General features: G+C 37.8%; 1 protein-coding gene across 2 annotated transcripts; it reads left to right on the plus strand.

Moving 5' to 3' along the window:
• Nucleotides 1–1,842: 1,842 nt before the first annotated feature.
• Prm (Paramyosin) lies at nt 1,843–16,892 on the plus strand. Of its 2 annotated transcripts, XM_028183761.2 has the most exons (16): nt 1,843–2,032; nt 2,112–2,168; nt 3,229–3,315; nt 3,709–3,875; nt 4,110–4,347; nt 4,455–4,574; nt 4,665–4,931; nt 5,588–5,834; nt 7,426–7,553; nt 10,809–10,921; nt 13,244–13,433; nt 13,614–13,748; nt 14,494–14,688; nt 15,539–15,634; nt 15,743–16,024; nt 16,109–16,892. In XM_028183761.2, exons 1-16 carry the CDS (start codon nt 1,922–1,924, stop codon nt 16,310–16,312), a joined length of 2,637 nt encoding a protein of 878 aa, XP_028039562.2. In that variant the 5' UTR covers nt 1,843–1,921; the 3' UTR covers nt 16,313–16,892. The 2 variants fall into 2 exon arrangements, with proteins under 2 accessions (XP_028039562.2, XP_089583998.1); XM_089727872.1 differs by lacking the exons at nt 1,843–2,032; nt 2,112–2,168; nt 3,229–3,315; ... (5 more) ...; nt 7,426–7,553; nt 10,809–10,921 and adding an exon at nt 11,746–12,696.
• Nucleotides 16,893–22,079: the final 5,187 nt, after the last annotated feature.

Consider the following 22,079-nt stretch of genomic DNA (forward strand, 5'->3'; position numbering starts at 1 on the left):
CTGCTGGACATATGTCTTCCCCAATGCCTTCCACAGAATGCGGTCCTGCGCCTTCCGCATCCAACGACTATTCGCCGTGCGCACTAAGTCGTCCGTCCACGGTAGATAGAAAAACAATACTCATTGCGTGTCTGTTTTTGTATTTGCCGAAGAAAAACAATATTCCGGCCAGAATGATAGCAAGTGGTGCCGCTACTTATAAACACTGGCAATGTCAGGGGGCACAATTTGATTTTGACGTTCCAGAGATAATGAAAATACTAGTCTACGATGTAAACTGGAATACTTTCTTTATTTTTATCGAAACAAGAAAACCCAACTAAAGTTAGAGTGCTTCTTCAAACAAGGTATAAAAAAGTGATGGCGGGCAGTCGCTTGTCTAAGTTCCTGTCATTACCAACGTTTCTGATTAATGCTAAAGATTACCATTCGGTTACACCGTAAATTCGTGTCTACTTATAAAGAATTTAAACGAATAAAAACACAATTATCTTTAGTTCTTATTAGACCAGATTTATATCTTGGTTTCGAAGGCAGCCTAGTCAACTGCCCTCCTAATAGTTACCATCGCCCTCGGACACTGGCAATGTCAGGGGTACAGTCAAGTCGAAGCTGATTGAAGCAGGACATCTCAAACTCATGTTGCATCATCTCGCACAGATACTTTGGGTTATTTATCAGAAGACACATGTGCAATCCAGTGCCCAGTCGCGACAACTTCTACACAGACATCTTTACACAAAACTGTATTCCTCCCTACTATGTAGTCCCCTACTCTTCCTTTAAATATAGGACGTGCTGCAAGCCTTCAAGGAGCAGTATCATCTTTCTGCCCATTTCTAACTCAGAGCTTTTAGACGTCCCTGTTTGAGAGGCGGGATAGTAGTTGTTACTCAATGCAGTTAAGACTTCAAACTCATCCCATAAGGTGGCATGTATGCTGTAGTCTCAATAGGCATTACCATTTAATGTCAACTGTGAGCTGACCTATCCATCAAATGACAATTATTGAACCTTTGAAACGTAGGTATACTAATGGGTTTTTAGTTTTAGTTTTTCTTCAGTTTTAGTTTTAATTATTCTTCCTTTGAGTTTTGTACTAAAATAGGAGGGACAAAACCAATTTTAATATTAATGCTGAACAATGGGTAATTAAGGATTCGCAATTGAGAACGGAAACCGCTCAGCGTAGAGGTCTACGAAGTGCTACGGACACATCACTTGTACTTAGCAACTTGAAAGCGCCTACTCGAGTCATACGGAACCAACAAAGTCTATGTGTTAATCATGTAACTCAGTAAAAACGTACGGCCCTGTCGGTCTATTCAATTACACTGGACATGTCTGGCTCCAGCGATCATGAACTAGATGTAACAGACATAATTCAATATTCAAGCAAACAATATTTTGAGATATTCAAAAACATGTTCTGGTCGGATGATATAACGATAAAATTAGATTAATTCATGTTTGTAAACATAAAGAAGTCAACTCGGGAGGATTAGTTCAAAGAGTTAGTAGAAGTTCATTGTTAAGTTCAGTCGGTTGGCGGCACCGACATCGGGTGCGCTGTGCCAGGGACCGACAGGAATCCACCAGGAAGTGACTGGATCAGGGCGCTATACTGGGTTCTGCCTTGGCGCCATTCGTTAGACCCTACACTACTAAGGGTTTCGCCAAATTTTTGGTCAAAACAAATAAAAGAGCGGCGCGGTGTTAAGACGGGCGTGTCTATAAAAGGTTGAGAGGGGGGTGCGCGGGGGTGGTAACACGATCCGCGAGCTCCAGGCAAGCGGCCGCCCTGGAGAGGGGAGCGCGAGGGGGCATCAGCGCGCGCGCCGCCCGCTCCCGCTCTCACTAGTCGAACGGTGCCCGACCGGTAACGTAGCGCCGACTGCCGACCGAGACACGAACACCGAACATGTCTGCCATGGCGAAGACTTCCAAGTACACCTACCGCAGCAGCGGCGGGGGCACCACCGACGTTAACATCGAGTACTCCGCCGACCTGAGTGCTCTCTCCAGGCTGGAGGTACCGGCCCTAAAACCGTTCAGTGCAGTGCTTGTGAAGTGTTTACGGACCCATCATAGAGTTATGTTGTATTTTTCAGGACAAGATTCGTCTCATCCAAGATGATCTGGAATCCGAAAGAGAGCTGCGTCAGAGGGTAAGCCGAGCGTGCGAAACGTGATATGTGCGTCGCAGCGACCAAACAGGGCGCGCACGCACCCGCCCCGCCCACATCGGTTACTCGCACACCACTATTAATACCGCCCGCCCTCCAACTTTTTGCACCCTTGTGCACTTTTACTTCCTTCATTTTAAATATACCCATTATTGTCATTAATTGTCCTTCATAAGATTTGCTATTAAAATTTCACATTAGTTTTTTTTATCTTAATCATAATCAGATAACTTAATTATGCTCACCTAAAACTATACAGGTAAATAGATAGACCTTATAATTAAAAGTAACATTCATGTCCACCCGCTTACTCGTCATACGTTGTGTAACATCTCAAAGAGGTATTGCATGAACTGTAAAAGTAGCTATCCCTTAAGCGCTCTGAGTAATTGAACAAACTAACATCCGTGTTGATGCATCATAAAGTTCAATATCATCGATAAAATAATCCGCTATAATGTAGTGGGGTTCAACGAAAGCGTTCGATAGAGATTAGCATGTTCTATTTTAGTACCTATGCTGCATGCGACCAGGTAGTGTGAGCCGTGCGCCGTCGGACGGGGCGATCCGTCGACTCGTGGATCGCGCGCTACACCAATGCGATATATTTAGACATCTAGCGAAAGCATTCTCTCAAATCTCAACTTCTCGCTCTCAGGTCTCACTTTTGAAACTGGGCCAAATGATGCTCGTTCCCGTTGAGAATGCCACAATATTGAAATATAATAATAGCCCACGGTATGAGTGGCGAAAATATCCGAGTTAGTCAGAGCCGCCGTGAGACATGAAACGATTCTTATTTTAGACTTGTACAATGCTAAAATACGCGAAGGACGTTTTAATTCGTAATCGTTTGCATGCATCATGAAGCAATAATGATGTTTTAGGGTCGAAATAACAATTAATACACAACAATTACATTAAAGGATTGAACAACTTCACAAAACGGGTGCATGCAGGTGAAAATACAACTAAACACATTTATTCGGTCTTGATCTGTTGTAGATTTTTACAGAATCGAATTATTAATTGACAATTCCAGATTGAAAGAGAGAAGGCAGATTTGAGCGTGCAAGTGATTCAACTGTCTGAGAGGCTTGAGGAAGCTGAAGGCGGAGCCGAGAGCCAGGTACTCTTTTCCTATTCGATAAATTCTAGAATTCATTGTCATACACAATGATTAAACGAATGATCTAACGAAAAATATTTCTGAAACTTAAATTTCTATGCATGCTTAGTTTTATCCAAGGTTAAAACCAGAACAGAATTTAGATGTTCATTAAAACAAACTTCAAATTTTAACTTTTTTTTTTTTTTTGTATTAATAAATACAACGTTTATTTTTTTATTATACTATATTATTTCTATTCTTTCTTGTGGAAAACAAACGTTTTGTAAACGTAAACGTTTTTTTTTAAAATATTATCTACTCTATTGCTTTCTGTTTTGCAAAATAAAAAGTAAGCGTTCACTTTCCTTTTGACTTTGGGACTACTTTATAATTGTAATACGCGGCTTTCAGTTCGAGATCAACAGAAAGCGTGACACCGAACTCCTCAAGCTACGCAAACTACTGGAAGATGTCCATTTGGAGTCAGAAGAGACCGCCCATCTGCTCAAGAAGAAGAACCAGGAGATCGTGATCGACTTCCAGGAACAAATCGACCAGCTTACCAAAACTAAAGCCAGGTGAGCAGACACCCGAGTAATCGTGAACGTAATTCTTGCTATCTTCACTAACAGAATTCTGTGTCATTCCTTAGACCTAAGATCTGCTGTGCGAACGTTGCGAATAGCTTTGCGTCTCTAAAACTCCTATGTATCAATAATTAGTGATGTAATTAGTGGATTTTCTTCATCACACTTTTTTCGGAGGTTTTAATTACGTGTGATGTAACGGCGCCAAATTTTCCTTGTCCTCAGGGCTGAGAAGGAAAAGTCCAAGTTCCAAGCTGAAGTTTACGAGCTGTTGGCCCAAGTCGAGAACGTGACCAAGGAGAAGATCACCATCTCCAAAACATGCGAGAGGCTTGAGATCACCATCAGCGAACTCCACATCAAAATCGAGGAGCTGAACCGCACCATTGTGGACATCACTTCCCACAAGCAGCGTCTGTCCCAGGAGAACATCGAGCTCGTTAAGGAAGTTCAGGACCTTAAGGTGAATTCACTAAATCATTTATTTGCTTGTTACATAATCTCTCAAACGAAGCCAAACAATCTTATCGTGCTCTGATACATATTAAAGGATCTTACGTAAAATTTCAGGTCAACATTGAGAACGTAGTTTACCTGAAGAGTCAGATCGCCAGTCAACTCGAAGACTCACGCCGCAGGCTTGAGGATGAGGAGAGAAGGCGCTCTCTGCTTGAGGCCAGCCTGCACCAGGTAACCTTGAAAACTACACAAATATGTTTATCTTAAATTTAGTCACATAAGCCAATAATGTTTTATTCTTCTTATGTTTGTTACTTGTAGGTTGAGATCGATTTGGAATCCGTTCGCGTCCAGCTGGAAGAGGAGTCCGAAGCTCGTTTGGACCTCGAACGTCAGCTGGTCAAGGCTAACGGTGAGATCGGACACTGGCGCTCCAAGTTTGAGGCAGAGGCTGCTGCCAGGGCTGAGGAAATCGAGGAAATCCGTCGCAAGTACTCCATCCGCATCCAGGAACAGGAGGAGCAAATCGAGACCCTCATCGCGAAAATCAACAACGTTGAAAAACAGAAGTCTCGTCTGCAGAGCGAGGTAACAAGCTTATCCACTAAATTAACGTAATGTTTTTTGAAAATATTGTGCATAATTTTTAAAGTTATTAGTAACAAGCCGTAGGTACTCGCCCGCTTTGCTAGGAATTTAAAGTTAACATTATTATTTATTGTCATTATTATTAGAGAGTCCAACACTCATATAAATATTAGCATATCCATTAAGTACATGTATTTTCTACATGGATACCAAGTTTCAAGTCAATCGGATGCACGGTTCAGTAGTTATAACGGAACATCCGTTAAAACCACTGTAGATTTATATATTAGTACTAGCTGACCCGGCAGACTTTGTAGTGCCTCAATCGATAAATAAAATACCTAAACTTTTGTATAAAATAAACTTAAAACAAACAAAAGGAATCCGTCCGACGAGGGACACTTAAAAGGAAAAATAAAATTGTTATTTTTATTTAATTCCAAGCATTTTCATATTTATTTACCTTTTAAACCTTCTCTGGACTTCCACAAATAATTCAAGACCAAAATTAGCCAAATCGGTCCAGCTGTTCTCGAGTTTTAGCGAGACTAACGAACAGCAATTCATTTTTATATATATAAGATAGAAGATAGATTTGTCATTTTCAAACGTCTATCGTTTTTATGTAGATAATTTTAAATGCTAAAACAAAACAGGTCGAAGTCCTCATCATCGACTTGGAGAAGGCAAACGGTACTGCTCGGGAGCTTCAGAAGAGGACTGAGCAGCTGGAGCGCGTCAATATCGAGATCAAGTCCCGTCTCGAGGAGACCGTGCAGTTGTACGAGCAAACCCAGCGCGACCTGCGCAACAAACAAACAGAACTCCAGCGCGTCTCCCACGAACTCGACAAGACCCGCGAACAGAAAGACGCCCTCGCCCGCGAAAACAAGAAACTGGGTGGTAAGTTGACGTTCCGATTCAGATACACACATCACACCCATCTTCATTTGTTTTCATTATTCCTGTGCAGTCGAAATTTTGACATTTCATAAAGTAGCACAATGAAATCGTTTCGACTACTTATTTAGCAAATATTATATATATATATATATATAATTATTTACCCGGCTTTCGAGTTAGCTAATTATAGCTAACTCGAAAGCCGGGTAATCACGATACGTCACTATGGCACTACCATTGACAGAATGTTGCAACATTCCTTAGACGTATAAGACCTGCTATGCGAACGTTATGCGAAGAGCTGTGCGTTACTACAATTACTGTGTTTAATCATTTTAATTTTTTAATCATTATTTTTAGGATTGTTTTTAATCATTTTCTGAGAAAGGAGGTTCGTTTCAGTACAAGTGATAGTTTTCTTTTTGCCTATACAGGCAGGTGGACAACTTATTGTCAATGTTTCAATTAACGCTGCACTGAAATTTAACTTTCAAGTTTTGTTTTAATTCTACTCATAATTCACACGTTTCGTGATATTATGTTTTTTTAATTTGTGTAAAATGACTCAGCACAGTAAGTTTGTACATCTATCATGAATTTACCGTTTGAAAAATACCCATTTGTGATACTCATGTACATATGTACATACGCTAAAGTCGACCAATATTAATTTCCTGAGTAAAAGTGTATTTTAACAACATTCTTTTGGTATGATAATTTGTGTTGTACATATAAATTAAACCTTATTACATACTGTAATACGGAGTGAATCAATTCTTCATTTTTTGCGTCATTTTGACATCTGATATTTTTGTCCAGCGCTTTGATCTTTATCTCCAAGGTTATTTCGTCCGAATCATCATTGAGAATCACTTCTCCAGGACTCGCGGGCTATTGGACTAGCACGAAAGAACTTTTGTGTTAAATTTATCTCATTCAAAGCGAAGACTTTAGGAATATGAAATATGCGTCACCAGAATCTACAAGTGTCTATAATTCTTCCACGGTCCAGGACTCTGCGTTGTACAACAAAATAAATAATAGTTTAAAAAAACTAACAAAATACGCTTTTATAGAAAATCCAACTAAAAAATAGAAAATAAATTTTAATAAATTTGAATTAAAAATAGTGTAAGAAAAAAATATTTTATTGTAAAAAAGCGTGGGGTGCATTTCAGGATATTATCAAAATAACCCTTCTACTCGTATCTGTTCATAAAATATTTATAACTACTGACACCGTGCACTATTTTTAATTCAAATTTATAAAAAAAAAAATTCTATGTTTTAGTTGGATTTTCTGTAGAAGCGTATTTTGTTAGTTTTTTTAAACTATTATTTATTTTTCATTTTTTAGTTGAATTTCAATTTTTTCAACATATTTTCAGTTTTTTTTTTTTAATATTGTATTGTCATCGGTCCTTAACAAGTATACCAGAATTCGAATTAATCTACGTTTTGAAGGGGGGTCAAAATCATGTTCAAAGAGATTCCGTTACAAACATACAATACGTCTGAAGCTAATAAAAGCGTATTAAAAAGCGAGGTTTGTTGCTGAAATGAATTATTGACAAATTGATTTGTGACACAGATGACTTGCACGATGCTCGCGCGAACATCACTGAGTTGAACCGCCGTCTCCACGAGCTCGAAATCGAGTTGCGCCGTCTTGAGAACGAGCGAGAGGAACTCACTGCCGCCTACAAGGAGGCCGAAGCTGTACGTATAAACTGTATCTATATATTAATGCGACTAAAAAAGGGTGCGCGTACTTATGTACGCGCGTAAGAAGTTATACTTTATTTTTATTAAATTTATTTCTTCTTTTTTTTATTTATCTTTTAATCAATTTGAAAAAAATCGATTAAACAACATCCTCAAACACGCATATTCGACATCCCTATTCTTGACATCGTATAAATTCGGTAATTCTCGGTACGGTTCGGAAATTTCACCTGCGGCTATATTCAGACTCGCCAAGTTACGTCGGTCGTATTGTAATGAGCGATTTAGTGGGCAACTTCATTCTGTTAATTTTGTGTCACGGTGCGCGCGCATCGTACTCGTAAAATTTCACTCTCATTAATTTTTCATAACGTGCCTAAAGAAGTATAACTACAATAATCTTTTACTTAGACCACATCACGTCCAAGGATTTACTGAAAGGATATTGATTACTAGTAACGAAATCTCAAAATAGTTATCCCGAAAACGATTTATCACAGAGCGTATCTCGAAATCAAACCAAAAAAAATAACATACTTGGCGTAGTTTTTTCAGCGGTTTTATTTTAAGTTATGTTTTTTATTTTATTTTATACTTATTGTACACAAAAAGAAAATACAATAAAAACAGATTTAAAGAATGTCTAAATACTATGTACAAAGGCGAGCTTAACTCATTCATGAGTTTTCTTCCAGCAAACCATTATCAGAGAGAAATACGATGTATAAGAGGGGAATAGTGTACAATATAAGAGCTATTAAAGCATGATTTTTAAACTAAGCATTAAAAAAATTTATCTAATATTAAATGAAAAATATATATAAATAAAAATCTAATGTTATGTGTTCTATTTTTGATTCTCGCGAAGATAATTCTCAGTTATTTTTCTTTCATTAATTAATATTTGTTATATTTGACTTTTTTACACCACGGTACCCTCTATTGATAACTGATTGGTTAGTTTAATTGCTTAACGAACACTATTTTATTTTAATCAAAGCACCGCACCATCCTACCTACATAATATTTCGCCGTCATGGAACCACGCTTTCTGTTTTGAAGGGTCAATTGTTTAAACAATACAATTCACACTTGGTTCTCCATAACCACCAATGGGCCAAAAACTTGCCTACTTATCTATAGAAGTTCTATTCCGAGTATTCCCGGACGAGCTTTGAATTTTTCGAGATTCGATTAGTTGATGACAATGAGGTAATTGAATATAACAGATATTTAAAAGCAAATCAATGAATTTGACGGCAATAATTAGGCGGTTGCTGATGGTGTATTTAACTAAACTTTTGGCAGACGTTCAGATGGCAAACAGTACCGTACTTGTGACGTCTCTATAATATAAATAGAAAAGGGGACGGACGCTACTGCATATCTTATTCTATGTTTGCGTAACAATGTACCTAAATATATTATGACATTTGTCGTTCCGAGTGCTTGACTAATAAATACTAGTTTAAAAAAACTAACAAAATACGCTTTTATATAAAATCCAACTAATAAATAGAAAATAATTAGCAGTAAGCAGCGGCTTGGCTCTGCTCCTGGCATTGCTGAAGTCCATAGGCGACGGTAACCACTTACCATCAGGTGGGCCGTACGCTCGTCTGCATACACAGGCAATAAAAAATATATTTTTTAGAAATTTTAATTAAAAATAGCGTAAGAAAACATGATTTTATTGTAAAAAAAGCGTGGGGTGCTTCTCAGGATATTATCAAAATAACCCTTCTACTCATATCTGTTCATAACATATTTACTACTGATACCATGCGCCCCATGATTTTTTTACAATAAAATCATTTTTTCTTACACTACTTTTAATTCAAATTTATTAAAATTTAGTTTCTATACTTTAGTTGGATTTTATATAAAAGCGTATTTTGTTAGTTTTTTTTAAACTATTATTAATTTTTCATTTTATAGTAGAATTTCAATTATTTCAATTTTTTTATTATTGAGTTGTCATAGGTCCTTAATAAGTATATCAAATTTCGAGTTAATCCGACGTTTTGAAGGGGGTCAAAATCATGTTCAAAGATTCCGTTACAAACATACATACGTCTGAAGCTAATAAAAGCGTATTAAAATGTCATTCGCTACGAGCAGATAGAATGTATTCGCAAATGGCATTATCATATTTGTTAATAACATATTTATCAATGTCGAAAATAATTAATTGTCCAATTCACGACTGTCTTAACGAGTGAAGAAAAGAAAAACAGTTCAACGGTAGATGGGCTTAAGCTTAGGATTATGTCCTGTTTTATTGACGCCGGAAAAAAAGACCTATAAAACAAACACAGGTGGATTCCGACTATGAGAGCTAAACATTTTTAATAATGACCGACCAAAATTCGAACTACTTGAACCCATCGATCCTTTGTCAGGCTCGCGAACCACCACACCAACGAAGCAATCGAGCGATATGTAATCTTATAATACATTCGTCATGACTTAATGAGTATTCAATGAATTGTATACATTACTAAGCTATATCGAGAGGTAAAGGCCTAAGAGAACCTTTCAGTCTTACAGAAGAAACCTATGAAATAGAATATAAAATAATTAAATATGAAATGATATTCTACACAAAATTATCTAACTTACTTGTAATTATCCTATAATAATACTAATTAAATAAATATGAATACAGGTATATTTTAATTTTTAATGTAAATTCTAAGTCACAAGAAGCCATTTTGCAAATTCATTTAGAAAAAAAAACGGGTCATGTCTGGATATAGTTGTTAAAGTAAAATCGTTAAATGAAATCGCGCGATACATAGGTATTATTCAAATAAAATTATTTATAAGTGAAAATAATTTATAAAATAATTTATAAGTACGTAAGTAAAACTACTGGAAAAAATCGGTTGTAAAAGTGGGTATCCTCCTTAGAGTCACCAGGTCGTGTCTAAAGAAAAATAATCACGATAACTTCGTTTAATGTTATATAAGATTTATTGGTGTTTTAGATATTAGGTGAGTTTACATTACCACTCGATCAACGTTGTTATTAGTTTTCTGAGTCCCGCTAATTGTGTAAGTCCACGCATACTAAATTGCGGGCACTCTCAGTGTGATCTATCCTAACGATACCTTTGCACCTGTTGTTAGTTTCCGATTTTAAAATCATTCTTATTCAAACATTATATCTAATCTAACATCGAATGTAATAAAGGAAATATTTCTTGTTTTGTTTAATTATAATGAAACATTACTTTGGAACAACAGGGCCGCAAGGCTGAGGAACAGCGCTCACAGAGATTGACGGCTGAGTTCGGCCAGTTCCGTCATGAGGCTGAGCGTCGTCTGCAAGAGAAGGAAGAAGAAATCGAAGCCATCCGGTAATTTAACATTATGCACTAACCTTTAGCTCTTCAAATTTGTCCGTGTGTCATCTAGGCTTCGAATATGGATACCTACTCTGTATCCGTTTGTTTTTCAATCCTAAATATAGACTTTTCATTCGAATTCGATTGCGGCGTGAAATAATACAAAAGTTCCTAAAAATTGTTTCAAAAATATTACATTTTTATTAATTCAATCTTAACTTGACGAGCACTGCCGCAAAACAATGTTGAGAAGAAATCAATTCTAACAAAATGTTAACGTTTACGATTCTCGAAGCAGACTAAACAAAGGCTGAGTATGTACTCCGGCGACCGCCAACTCGGAACTACCAGCCCGATTTATCTTTCACCACCAAAGCCCCACTCCTTCCTACCGTTGACTGACGGCTGTCATTCGAACATTTGACCCGTGAGCACCGAAAATCATCAGCCATGACACAATTGCATCATGGATCTCAGCCAAACACGGGTTTATGCAATGCCATTTTGTGTAATCTTGAAGAATAACCACTTCACAAATCCAACACAGCTCAGCAAATTATTCTGAACCCTGACTCACAGGTGCAATGTATAAAAATAAATATCATCTATTTCCGATACATCACAATTGAGATTGGAACGATAACATAAATTACTTTTGAATTGCAGATTATTGGCACGATCTTACTTTATTTATAACTATTCACTTGATTGGTGAATATTACCGTCGACACCATATGCTTTTTGGCACAATAATACTTGCGAAAGTGTACAAAAGTCCGTGCTTGTTTCTCGCGCCCCCAATTTAGCGACCTCGGTCGCTGTCGAAGCATGTCGGGATGACCGATTAAGCGTTCAATTTTGCTCTTCGCTGTGTATAAATCTTTCATCGCCGCAATGCCGCCCGTCCACGTGCCCAACTACAATAAATGGAACAGACCCCCCACCGCCGTCTACGAAGATAATTATGGCTACGGTATAAATTTCTATCAACCAATGATTGACTACATCTCAGCCAAAGAGCACGGAGTCGCCGCTAAACCACCACACTTGCCGTGGAACAACGAGAGGGCTTTAGATAAATACAGATTTAATAAGCCGATCCGTGCGTATTCGGAAGAGGATCTCACTCGGATCTCGCATGATATTGCTGAGCAGGCCAAACGAGATCTGAATACGTTTACCGTGGGTAAACGCTCGCCCTTTTCAGTGATAGCCACAGCCGCGGCCGCGAATGTCACAAAACACGTAGGCGTTGAAAGCGTTACAGTAAAAGCAAAGAAGAAAAAAATGGAAAGAGAAAAGTATAAAGCTGAACGACAGAAAAAGAGAATGCAAGAAATAGAAAAAGAACTTGACCTTTATGAAAAAGAAGTCAACTTGGGTTCAGAACTGAGACAAAAAGCAGCAATGTATAGAGGAAAATCAGCAAAAGCTATCGCGCAAACTCTATTAGAAGAAAGTAGAAGGAATGTTCAAAATGAAAGAATGTACAAGCCTGACTTCCAGGCTTCAAGGACTTTGGTTAATCGAGATTACACGAATTTATCCAAAAATGTATTAGCAAAAGCTTTAATGGAATCTAAGGCGATGAACTCGTGCGACAGTCGGGTCACAGAATCCATAACAGAAACGGTGAGAGTACGTGAAACTTCACCTACAACATGCGTAGTAAGAATAAATACTGAGCTCCCGGCAATCGATAACTCGTACCTGAATCAATTAAACGAATTAAAAGAAACCGTGAAGCAGTTTGATGATCTGAGTGTGTACATTCTAAATGATAGCAGGTGGGACTTAAATAAGTTGGGTGTTCATGTATTATGTAATACTAATTTCTAACAAGTTACAGTTGTGTATTGGTGAGAGATCACTTCGATAAAGCGGCACGACATGAGAACCCTCTCATCGTGGCCGCCGGTAACTACATTCGCGATCCTGCGGAAAGAATGGAAAGCAGTCGACGTCGCCCCAAACACGTCATTTCGGATCCTCCCGATCCACTAACGGTTCTTTTAGGTACCTCAAGCACCGGTCATCGTTCTTGTCGAACCCGTCGCTTGCGACGAAGGGCTCGACGAGTAAATTAACCCTCAGACACAGCCCACTGAGTTTCTCGCCGGATCTTCTCAGTGGGTCGCGTTTCCGATCCGGTGGTAGATTCTGCGAAGCACGGCTCTTGCTGGGGTTCGTGTTAGCAACGTCATCAGGTTTGAGCCCCGTGAGCTCACCTACAAGTTAAGGTTCCGCTGATATAGCCTCTCAAGGCTATCAGCTTAGGTAAGAAAAAATAAAAAAAAAACGTGAGAGTATATAAATTGATGTTTTCGTTTAAAGCAAGCAGACAAGCATCGAAATCGAACAGCTGAACGCTCGCGTCGTGGAAGCCGAGACTAAATTGAAGTCTGAAGTCACACGCATCAAGAAGAAGTTGCAAATCCAGATTACTGAACTGGAACTCTCTCTTGATGTGGCCAACAAGACCAACATTGACCTCCAGAAGACCATCAAGAAGCAGTCTCTGCAGGTATAATAGCTTTTACGTAATAAAGTTCATAAATTTTCTATACGTTCCTGATTGTAACCAAATCAGCTTTGGGTTTTTTGTCTTTTCTTCTCAAAAATCTATACAAAACATGAAAAAAAGGTCTTTACAAACACATGATAGGTTTTAATTCATATTAAATATCCTAATTAATGTTTACAGCTTACTGAGATCCAGACCCACTATGATGAGGTCCAGAGGCAGTTGCAGGTGACTCTCGACCAGTACGGAGTCGCCCAGCGCAGGATACAGTCACTCACCGGAGAGGTTGAGGAGATTCGTGGCAACTACGAGCAGGTAAAATAAAAATATCAGCCAAACATTATTGACACCATTCAAACTTATTTTTTATCCTATTAGATTCGCTTCAGAACACATACGTCCCTTTTAATCATATAACGAGTTATTTTTCTTAAAATAAGAACAAAAGATCACCCATCTGGGATACAGTGATTACCAAATTAAATAAATACTTATGGAAATCAAAAGTTAAGGTTTTGCTAATGGCTGTACAAATCTTAAAACCGTTTTGAGTTCAATTTTTTACGATATCCATGGGCCTGATGAGTCCTTAGGACTCGTACTCACAAAATAAAATAGTGTACCTATATCGAGAAATAGCATTAGTAGCTTAAATAGACCAAGGTAACATAGATACAGAATAAAGGAAGAGAATAGAAGTTTTTTTTTCCTTCCTATGCTGATAGCCTTGAGAGGCTACTTCAACTTCACCCTAACGTGTTGGTGAGCTCACGGGGCTCAAACCGGAGTGTTGCTAACACTGGCTCTAGCAAGAGCAGCGCTTCGATCAGAAACGCAACCTACTGAGAAGATCCGGCGAGAAACTCAGTGGGCTGTGTCTATGGGTTAATTCGCTCGTCGAGCCCTTCGTCGCAAGCGACAGGTTCGACGAGGACGGTAACCGGAGAATAGAAGGCAGAAGGGACACTATATATCTGTTTGTTTTACTAGTAATTGATATTCATGGTTTATTGCTGTGTTACCTACATAGAAAAAAAATTGATGAGAATTGTATCATCAGGCCCTACGCGTTAAGCGCTCAGTCGAGCAGCAATACGAGGAATCTCAGACTCGCGTCAACGAGCTGACTGTTATCAACGTGAACCTGTCAAGCAGCAAGGCTAAAATAGAACAGGAACTGGCTATCGTCGCCGCCGACTACGATGAGATCACCAAGGAACTCCGCATCGCCGATGAGAGATACCAGCGCGTACAGGTACACATCTAGTACATTATTTCATCTTAGTGTAATACTCACTTAATACTTTTACTGGTGGTAGGACCTCTTGTGAGTCCGCGCGGATAGGTAGCACCACCCTGCCTATTTCTCCCGTGAAGCAATAATGCGTTTCGATTTGAAGGGTGGGGCAGCCATTGTAACTATGCTGAGGCCTTAGAACTCATATCTCAAGGTGAGTGGCTAATTTACATTGTAGATGTCTATAGGCTCCACTAACCACTTAACACCAGGTGGGCTGTGAGCTCGTCCACCCATCTAAGCAATAAAAAAAACTCAGTTTGTGTCGAAAACGCCTCAACCCCGTAAAGTCAATAGCGTCTTGTAAGTTCTACGACCTACCAAGTCAAAACCTTTGAATCAATGAAATCAAGTTTTACTTGGTGCTTACTGCTACTAGTAAGCCCGCTCGAGTTAGTGCCTATTTTGGCAGTAATGCGTTTCAGTTTACGTTGTTGATGTCTATGGGCTCCAGTTAAAATTTTACAGCAGATGGGCCATGAGACCTTCCACTCGTCTAAGCATTAAAAAGAAACCTAAAAGCATTCATATTTTAAAGTAAATTAGAAGCTTAGTTTTTCGCAAAACGTGATTAAAAGCATCGGTATGGTTCGGCAAGGTTGCAGTATGGTTACCAGATTTTCCATACTCGGTCCAAATGTCCAAAATTATCAAATGTACGAAATACACAACAACAAAAATAAGGAGGTATATTTTTAAAAACATACATTTTTACATTATCACCATGTATGGAATCAGACAATAATAGGTATATAAAGGTATATTAATAATCAGCAAATTGTAAATGATCTTGCCCTATAATTTCCAGACTGAGCTGAAACACACTGTCGAGCATCTGCATGAGGAACAGGAGAGGATCGTCAAGATCGAGGCCGTCAAGAAGTCTCTTGAAATCGAAGTCAAGGTAAGCTGACGAACACCACTTAGTCGTCGTTTCAAATAGCCAAATTAGCCAGCAGAAATAGAAAAGCAAAGGGAGATGAAATTTACACAATTTTTCATGTTTGTGTAGAACATTTCTGTCCGTCTGGAAGAAGTCGAAGCCAACGCTATTGTTGGTGGCAAGCGTATCATCAGCAAACTCGAGGCTCGCATCAAGGACATGGAGCTCGAGCTGGACGAAGAGAAGAGGAGACACGCTGAAACCATCAAGATCCTCCGCAAGAAGGAGCGTCAACTTAAGGAGGTCATCATTCAGTGCGAGGAGGATCAGAAGAACATCTCTCTCCTCCAAGATTCTTTGGAGAAAACCTCCCAGAAAGTCAGCATCTACAAAAGGCAGTTGGCTGAACAAGTAAGTGAAACGTGAAGTCTTCAGTCGGTTTTATTTCTTTGTTATTTTTACGTTTACTAATGTATGTATTAATGCGCACTACAGGAGGGCATGTCGCAGCAGAGCGTGACCCGTGTCCGACGATTCCAGCGTGAATTGGAAGCCGCCGAAGACCGCGCCGACGTCGCCGAGAGTAACCTCTCCCTCATCCGCGCCAAGCACCGCACTTTCGTCACCACCTCCACTGTCCCCGGCTCCCAGGTCTATCTGGTCCAGGAGTCCCGCGCCCTCAGCAGTGAGCGCTTGTGAACACGCTAACTAACATCGCAACCGCAAAGCGAGCGCCCCACGCACACCCCGCCACAGCATTTCTCTCATCAGTCAATAAGGGGGCGTAATTCCGGTCGGGTATAAGCCTAGTCGTTCGTTAAGTGATTAAATGTATTGATAGATGGCGCTACTATTCTTTCGGGTTCAATAACGCCATCTGTTGTTTTGTGCTCTGAGTAGGGACGGGTGCTCGGCGCGACGGCTCGCCCTAACGTTGCCGTGTCTCCACACTGGCCAAACGCCGACCGCTCGTCCCGCTTACATTTTATAAATTATTATGTAATACTAATTCAACCAAATAAAGGAACCAAAAATATTTAAGCTTTTTTTTTCAATATTTTTCTATTGTAAGGCCACCGGAACGATTGACTACGATGTCGCTATGTACCGTACTATAGGTGGGTACCTACAGTAGTCTAAAGTAAATAACTATTTTATATTACTATTTATTAATGGTGCATTGCGTATTGTACGTTTGTAACTGTAACTTTTATTAAATAAAAATAAATGCTATTTATGTTAAACAAACAAAAAAAAAGCAATAAAACTTCAAAAAGTACATTGAACTTTTTTTTCGACATTACCAGATTAATCGCCACGACAACCTTTAATTATGTTGCAAACATTTTTCGAACGTTTTAATGTCTCGGAATTGAAAACGGTGACCATAAATGGATTTTTAAATAAAATGGTTAAATAAATTAATTGAAACGAAAATATTGGATTTAGAGGCTATTTCAAATTCAATGTCATTTTATTTTTTAATAGTCAACTTTAAATCACACAAAATACATCGTACATAACATAGGTGCTTGTAAAATTGTCTTCAAATGATTTACTACTATATTAATATTGTGGCTGTGCTCGCTGTGCTTCCCGTGATACCATATTAAGAAGCAAGATCTGAGAGTATGGCGTTCCATTCCCGGGTAAATCTTTCACGTTGCGATAGACACTGTCTTCATAGATCCCCTTGCCGCTAAATTCTCCATCGAAAGCTTATATATTATAAAAAAATGTTATGGTAGCTCTTAGCTTAAGCAAACCTTTTATTCGTTTCTCACGATCTATACGATTAAATAACTTATGATCATCAAATTATTCTAGGTTTATAAATAATTAAATTCTATATTAAAATAAAAATGTTTATCTTTTCTAATAAATCAATCAATACGTTTCACAACGGTTTTAAATTTTAGAGCTTAATTATAAATAAATACAAAATAGTAATAGACATTTCGCATAAATACCAATTGAATTATTAAATCCACTCACTGATTTTGGAAATTGTGTCGATAGCCTATTTATAATATATGAAATACAAACACAATGCCCACTTTTACGTGAAGGTGAGCTGTGTTGTAGCTGGCACGGATAGGAAACGCCGTCCTTTTCAAATTTTTTTTATTTTATTAAAATAGGAAGTCTGTGGGGCCTCTCAAATATTCATGAATTCCGAATAATAATCGATTCGTATTCAAAATACAGTTTTAGCAACGAGAAGATTCGGCAAGAAGCTCTGGACTTACTCTCATCAAAATAAATCTAGGCACATTAACACAAGCTATTAAAAAAAACCATAATTATTGGCAGATATACACAGACTATGGCCGAAAGAAACGGGTTTTCTTAATCACTAGTCGCTGGCTGTAAATCAGACCAAAACACAGGATTGCCACGCGGCAAATGTACACCTATTTGAATAATTTAAATTTATTTTAGTCAGTGGTTGCGGTACTTTTCTATTTAAAGAGATACGGAAACGATAACAAATGAAATGAAAGTCTCCCTCACAATGCTAATTACAAAAATAAGGCGAAGAAAAATAGAAATAGGCTAATGTCTTTTCAGAGTTGTTTGTTCCAAAAAATCATTTCAGCTTCAAAAACAAGTCATTTTAAAATTAAAATTAAGATATTAATGTTCTGCGCGTCATTAGCTATATCTACGCGTGCTGCTATTAACAAAAAAAAAGCTAATCTTGTGCTGTGAATGACAAATTTGAACAATTTTGGCAAAAAAATTTAAAACCTGAATTTGCATTAAAATTTGCTACAATGTTCAGCTGTACAAGACGTGACGAGAAATATACCGAATGTCACATGATTTAACCAATAAGGCAAGTCGTTCAGGAACTATGAGGGAACAGGTGAAAGTGTCCACTGTGTACTAAAATTAATTGCGATCCTACTTTAAGTTTGACGTCATCACAAGCATAAAGCGATTATTCACAGTTGACCATCGTGCTCTCTCGTGGTCCACCTTAGGATCGGCTTGTTTATTCTCGTCGCATTCTGTTCATTTGGCCCTAGTAACCACTACACAGGGTTGTCACTTTCCTTTGGTAGATAAAATATCTTTTGGACACGTATGGTATACCCAACGCGTATAATACCTGTAAATAATAATAATGTAAATAGTTATTCCTGTTTGTTTACTCATAACTTTTTTGGTCAAAATATACTCTATAGCAAATCAATGTAGGCAATAATTTAAAGATCCTGTAGATACTAGGACAACACTAGGTCATCATCATCATCACCCTATAGACGATGCACAGATTGACCCATGTTAATTTACGTATGGAACGTAAAATTACGTATTTATAGAAATTTTTTTTCGAAATCGACTGCGCAATTAGAACAACAAAAAAATCATCGCGGAATGCAATTTTATCGAAATATGCGTTTGCCGACAGTGGACCCTTTCTCCCTATCTAATCACTGTTAGCCCCGAGGCGCTTTTCCGATTTCACGGTTTGGAAGATGAATCTACTATCGGATTGAAATTGCGAGTTGCAATGAGAAGATTTTTTTGTGATTGAAGTACTATTGGTGACCCCCGAAAGCCTTTCCAGTTCCACCAGGACAGGTGGGCGAGCAAATTCTCAGCCAAGAGGGGTGGGATTTGCTAACAGCTGTCCGAGCGCTTACGAAGAACTCAAGCAGCTGCTTCGCGAATGAATCTACTACCGGATCGGAATCGCGACCCGCTGAGAAGATCCGACGAGAAACTCAGCGAGCTGATGCATGGGTTAGGTTGCACGTCGAACACTAATCCAGCGAGAAGCTTAGTGGGTTGTGTCTATGGGTAAAACTGCACAAACCGTGACTGGTCCGTTCGTGCGTGCTCGTCGTGTGTTTTGGTGCAGAAAACTAGTAGGTATATAGACTAACAACTGATTATTCTTTGTAGTAGTTCTAACTTTCTCAACTAGATGGCGGTGTGCGAGGCCTTTGCTCATGATATGAGCTTCATATACCTATTATGAAGCATGCATGAAGCAAAAACTTTGTACCTCTTTTTACGAAAATTGTGCGAGTATGAAATTTCCCAGGCTTATAGAGAATAAAGAGAAGGAGTGAAGAATGTCAATTTTTTTTTTTAATTATGCATAAAAATAAATTAAAGCAATAATAAAAAAAAACATTACACACCCTACCATTTATTAGACACACACGCATTTATACTCTTTTGTTTATTGTTAGTCTGTGGTCTAATAATTAATTCATCTACTAGATCATCTGCTTTGTTTTGTAGGTCATTTGTAGGTTCTAGGATCATTCGTAAAAGGTTTATTTGGTCCGTGCATGAATGTCCTGGTCTCTAAGCCTTGCCTGCTCCTTTCTGAGCTCACTGTCAATAACTTTGGCCATCCTCATCGGTAAGATTTTGCAGAGAGCTTTTGAACAAATTGGTAGCAGGTTTATACCCGTCCAGCTGGCACACAAGGAAAGGTCCCCCTTTTTTGGTAACTTGACGTTAACGCCTTCTTTCCACGATGCTCCTCATCCTCCTCATCCTCCTCAGCATCCTCATCCTGCTCTCAAATACGTGATAACAGCGGATGTAGAATCTGGGTAGTGAGATTAACATCTGCCTTCAGTTCTTCAGCCGTAATGCCATCGCCACCGGGAGCGTTGCCAGATTTGAGAGATGTGATTGCCTTTATAATCTCGGTTAAATAAACAAACCGGACTGCATATTATTAACATAGCTTAATTGTATACATTAATGTACATAAACACATGTTAAATAGTATAACTATTCTTTGGTTAAAGACATCTATACTACAAAATATAATCACTATTATGTATCTATTATAGTTTTACATATTTAATATTATTATATTTGTGTGACATAAAAATCGAGTTACGCATACGTAGTTCTTAATAATTTGTGGTGATTATATCCATAGCCTTATAATAACAACGTCTTTCTTACTCAGCTACTCTAAAACTAGCTAAATCTAGACTTACCAACTATTATTCCATCGACAGTGTTGACTATAAGCAATACATGCCTTACGCCTAAATTATCAGATGCAATAAGATAAACTACACAATATGTTTTGTTTTATCTAGAGTCTGTAATTATTATGGTATATAACAGTATCTGGGCAGTGTCAATAGCCGATAATGAAAATGTTCTCTACAGAGATCATAACACAGAATTATACATTCAGGTTGTCACTGATCGGAGTTCGGGAGCATTGACTTGATTTTGAATTTCTGAGACAAAACAAGAATTTAAAATAAACCACCCAAATAAATAATTTAAAGTCTAATCGCACACGAAGAAGAATAGATTAGTTGTGAGACTGGTTTGAATAAATTTATTATTTTAAAACGAATTAGTTCGATAAATAACCCATGTAACTGAGAAAAAATACATTAACAAAACAAATTGTTGTAAGTGATAGTCAATATAGTTAATTTTTTTGTATTTTTTTTTTTTTTTGTTATATTAATGGACTAATTTTAAGTGAAATAGATGTTTTTTTTTCTAAATGTCTCACAACTTACAGGAAAAATCTGTAGCAGATTATTTCCCAATTAAATATAAATTAATCTTAAGCAATCAATCAAATGTAATCAAATCTTAGTTATATATAGTTTTTTATTTTTGTTGTTAATGCACTGTATATTGCACCTATAATTGAGGTGACAGCTGCCATGAACTTTTATCAGTTTATTAATGTTTTGTATGGATGATCACTTTGTTGGTGCAACTTAATAAATAAATAAATTTTAACGTTCTAAAACTGTAACAGAGGAGTGCATGTCTAATAAAGATAAAATCTGTCTGTATGTTTGAGCGTCATGCAAAAATTTCTATACCGTATTTCATGAGACATTTTTTACTCGCCGTGTCACAATAATATTAATAAACAAATATCACAACTCCAACTGTAAGCTTTTCTCACATACGTTAATTAGGTCACCATATTGCGTTTGCTCAACACACGAGAGGGAAGAGAGAAAGGAAGAAATCATTTATTCGCCAAGCATAGTGAAAATGAGTTATTACATAAGTTAAAAACAGCGTGTATGCTTTGTATAGCAGACAGATCATCCTATTATCCTATGTGAATGTTTTTTCTGGCAAGGTAAACGCCAATTTTGTTAATAATCGAATCTAGTGTCTTTAATTAAACAGATCTTGGGGGCAGCTGACAAACTTCCGTGCATTCAAACATTTGTCAAAGTTACTTTTGTCATGTCGACATAAATATGCAGATTAAAAAATTGGCCGCCTTTATTTTTTTTTTTATATTTTTAAATAATAAATATGCAAATAAAAAAACTGTTAATTAAATAAATTATAAAATCAAAAAACTCAACATCGTTCTCAAGTGAAGCTATATTTTCAGAAATAAATATTATTGGATAATAACCATATTTCATTTAAAATTTGAAGACAGGACCACGAGTAGTTCGTTGACATTTAAGCCCGTGAAGCTTGC

The sequence above is a fragment of the Bombyx mandarina genome, chromosome 01 (genome assembly GCF_030267445.1).
Source record: "Bombyx mandarina strain Sakado chromosome 01, ASM3026744v2".
In the NCBI taxonomy this organism is placed as follows: Eukaryota; Metazoa; Arthropoda; class Insecta; order Lepidoptera; family Bombycidae; genus Bombyx; species Bombyx mandarina.

Coding starts and splice junctions, on each gene's coding strand:
- Prm (XM_028183761.2), top strand. CDS start 1,922: ATGTCTGCCATGGCGAAGACTTCCAAGTACACCTACCGCAGCAGCGGC. Junction 2,169..3,228: donor AAAGAGAGCTGCGTCAGAGG/GTAAGCCGAGCG, acceptor TGACAATTCCAG/ATTGAAAGAGAGAAGGCAGA. Junction 13,749..14,493: donor TTCGTGGCAACTACGAGCAG/GTAAAATAAAAA, acceptor TTGTATCATCAG/GCCCTACGCGTTAAGCGCTC.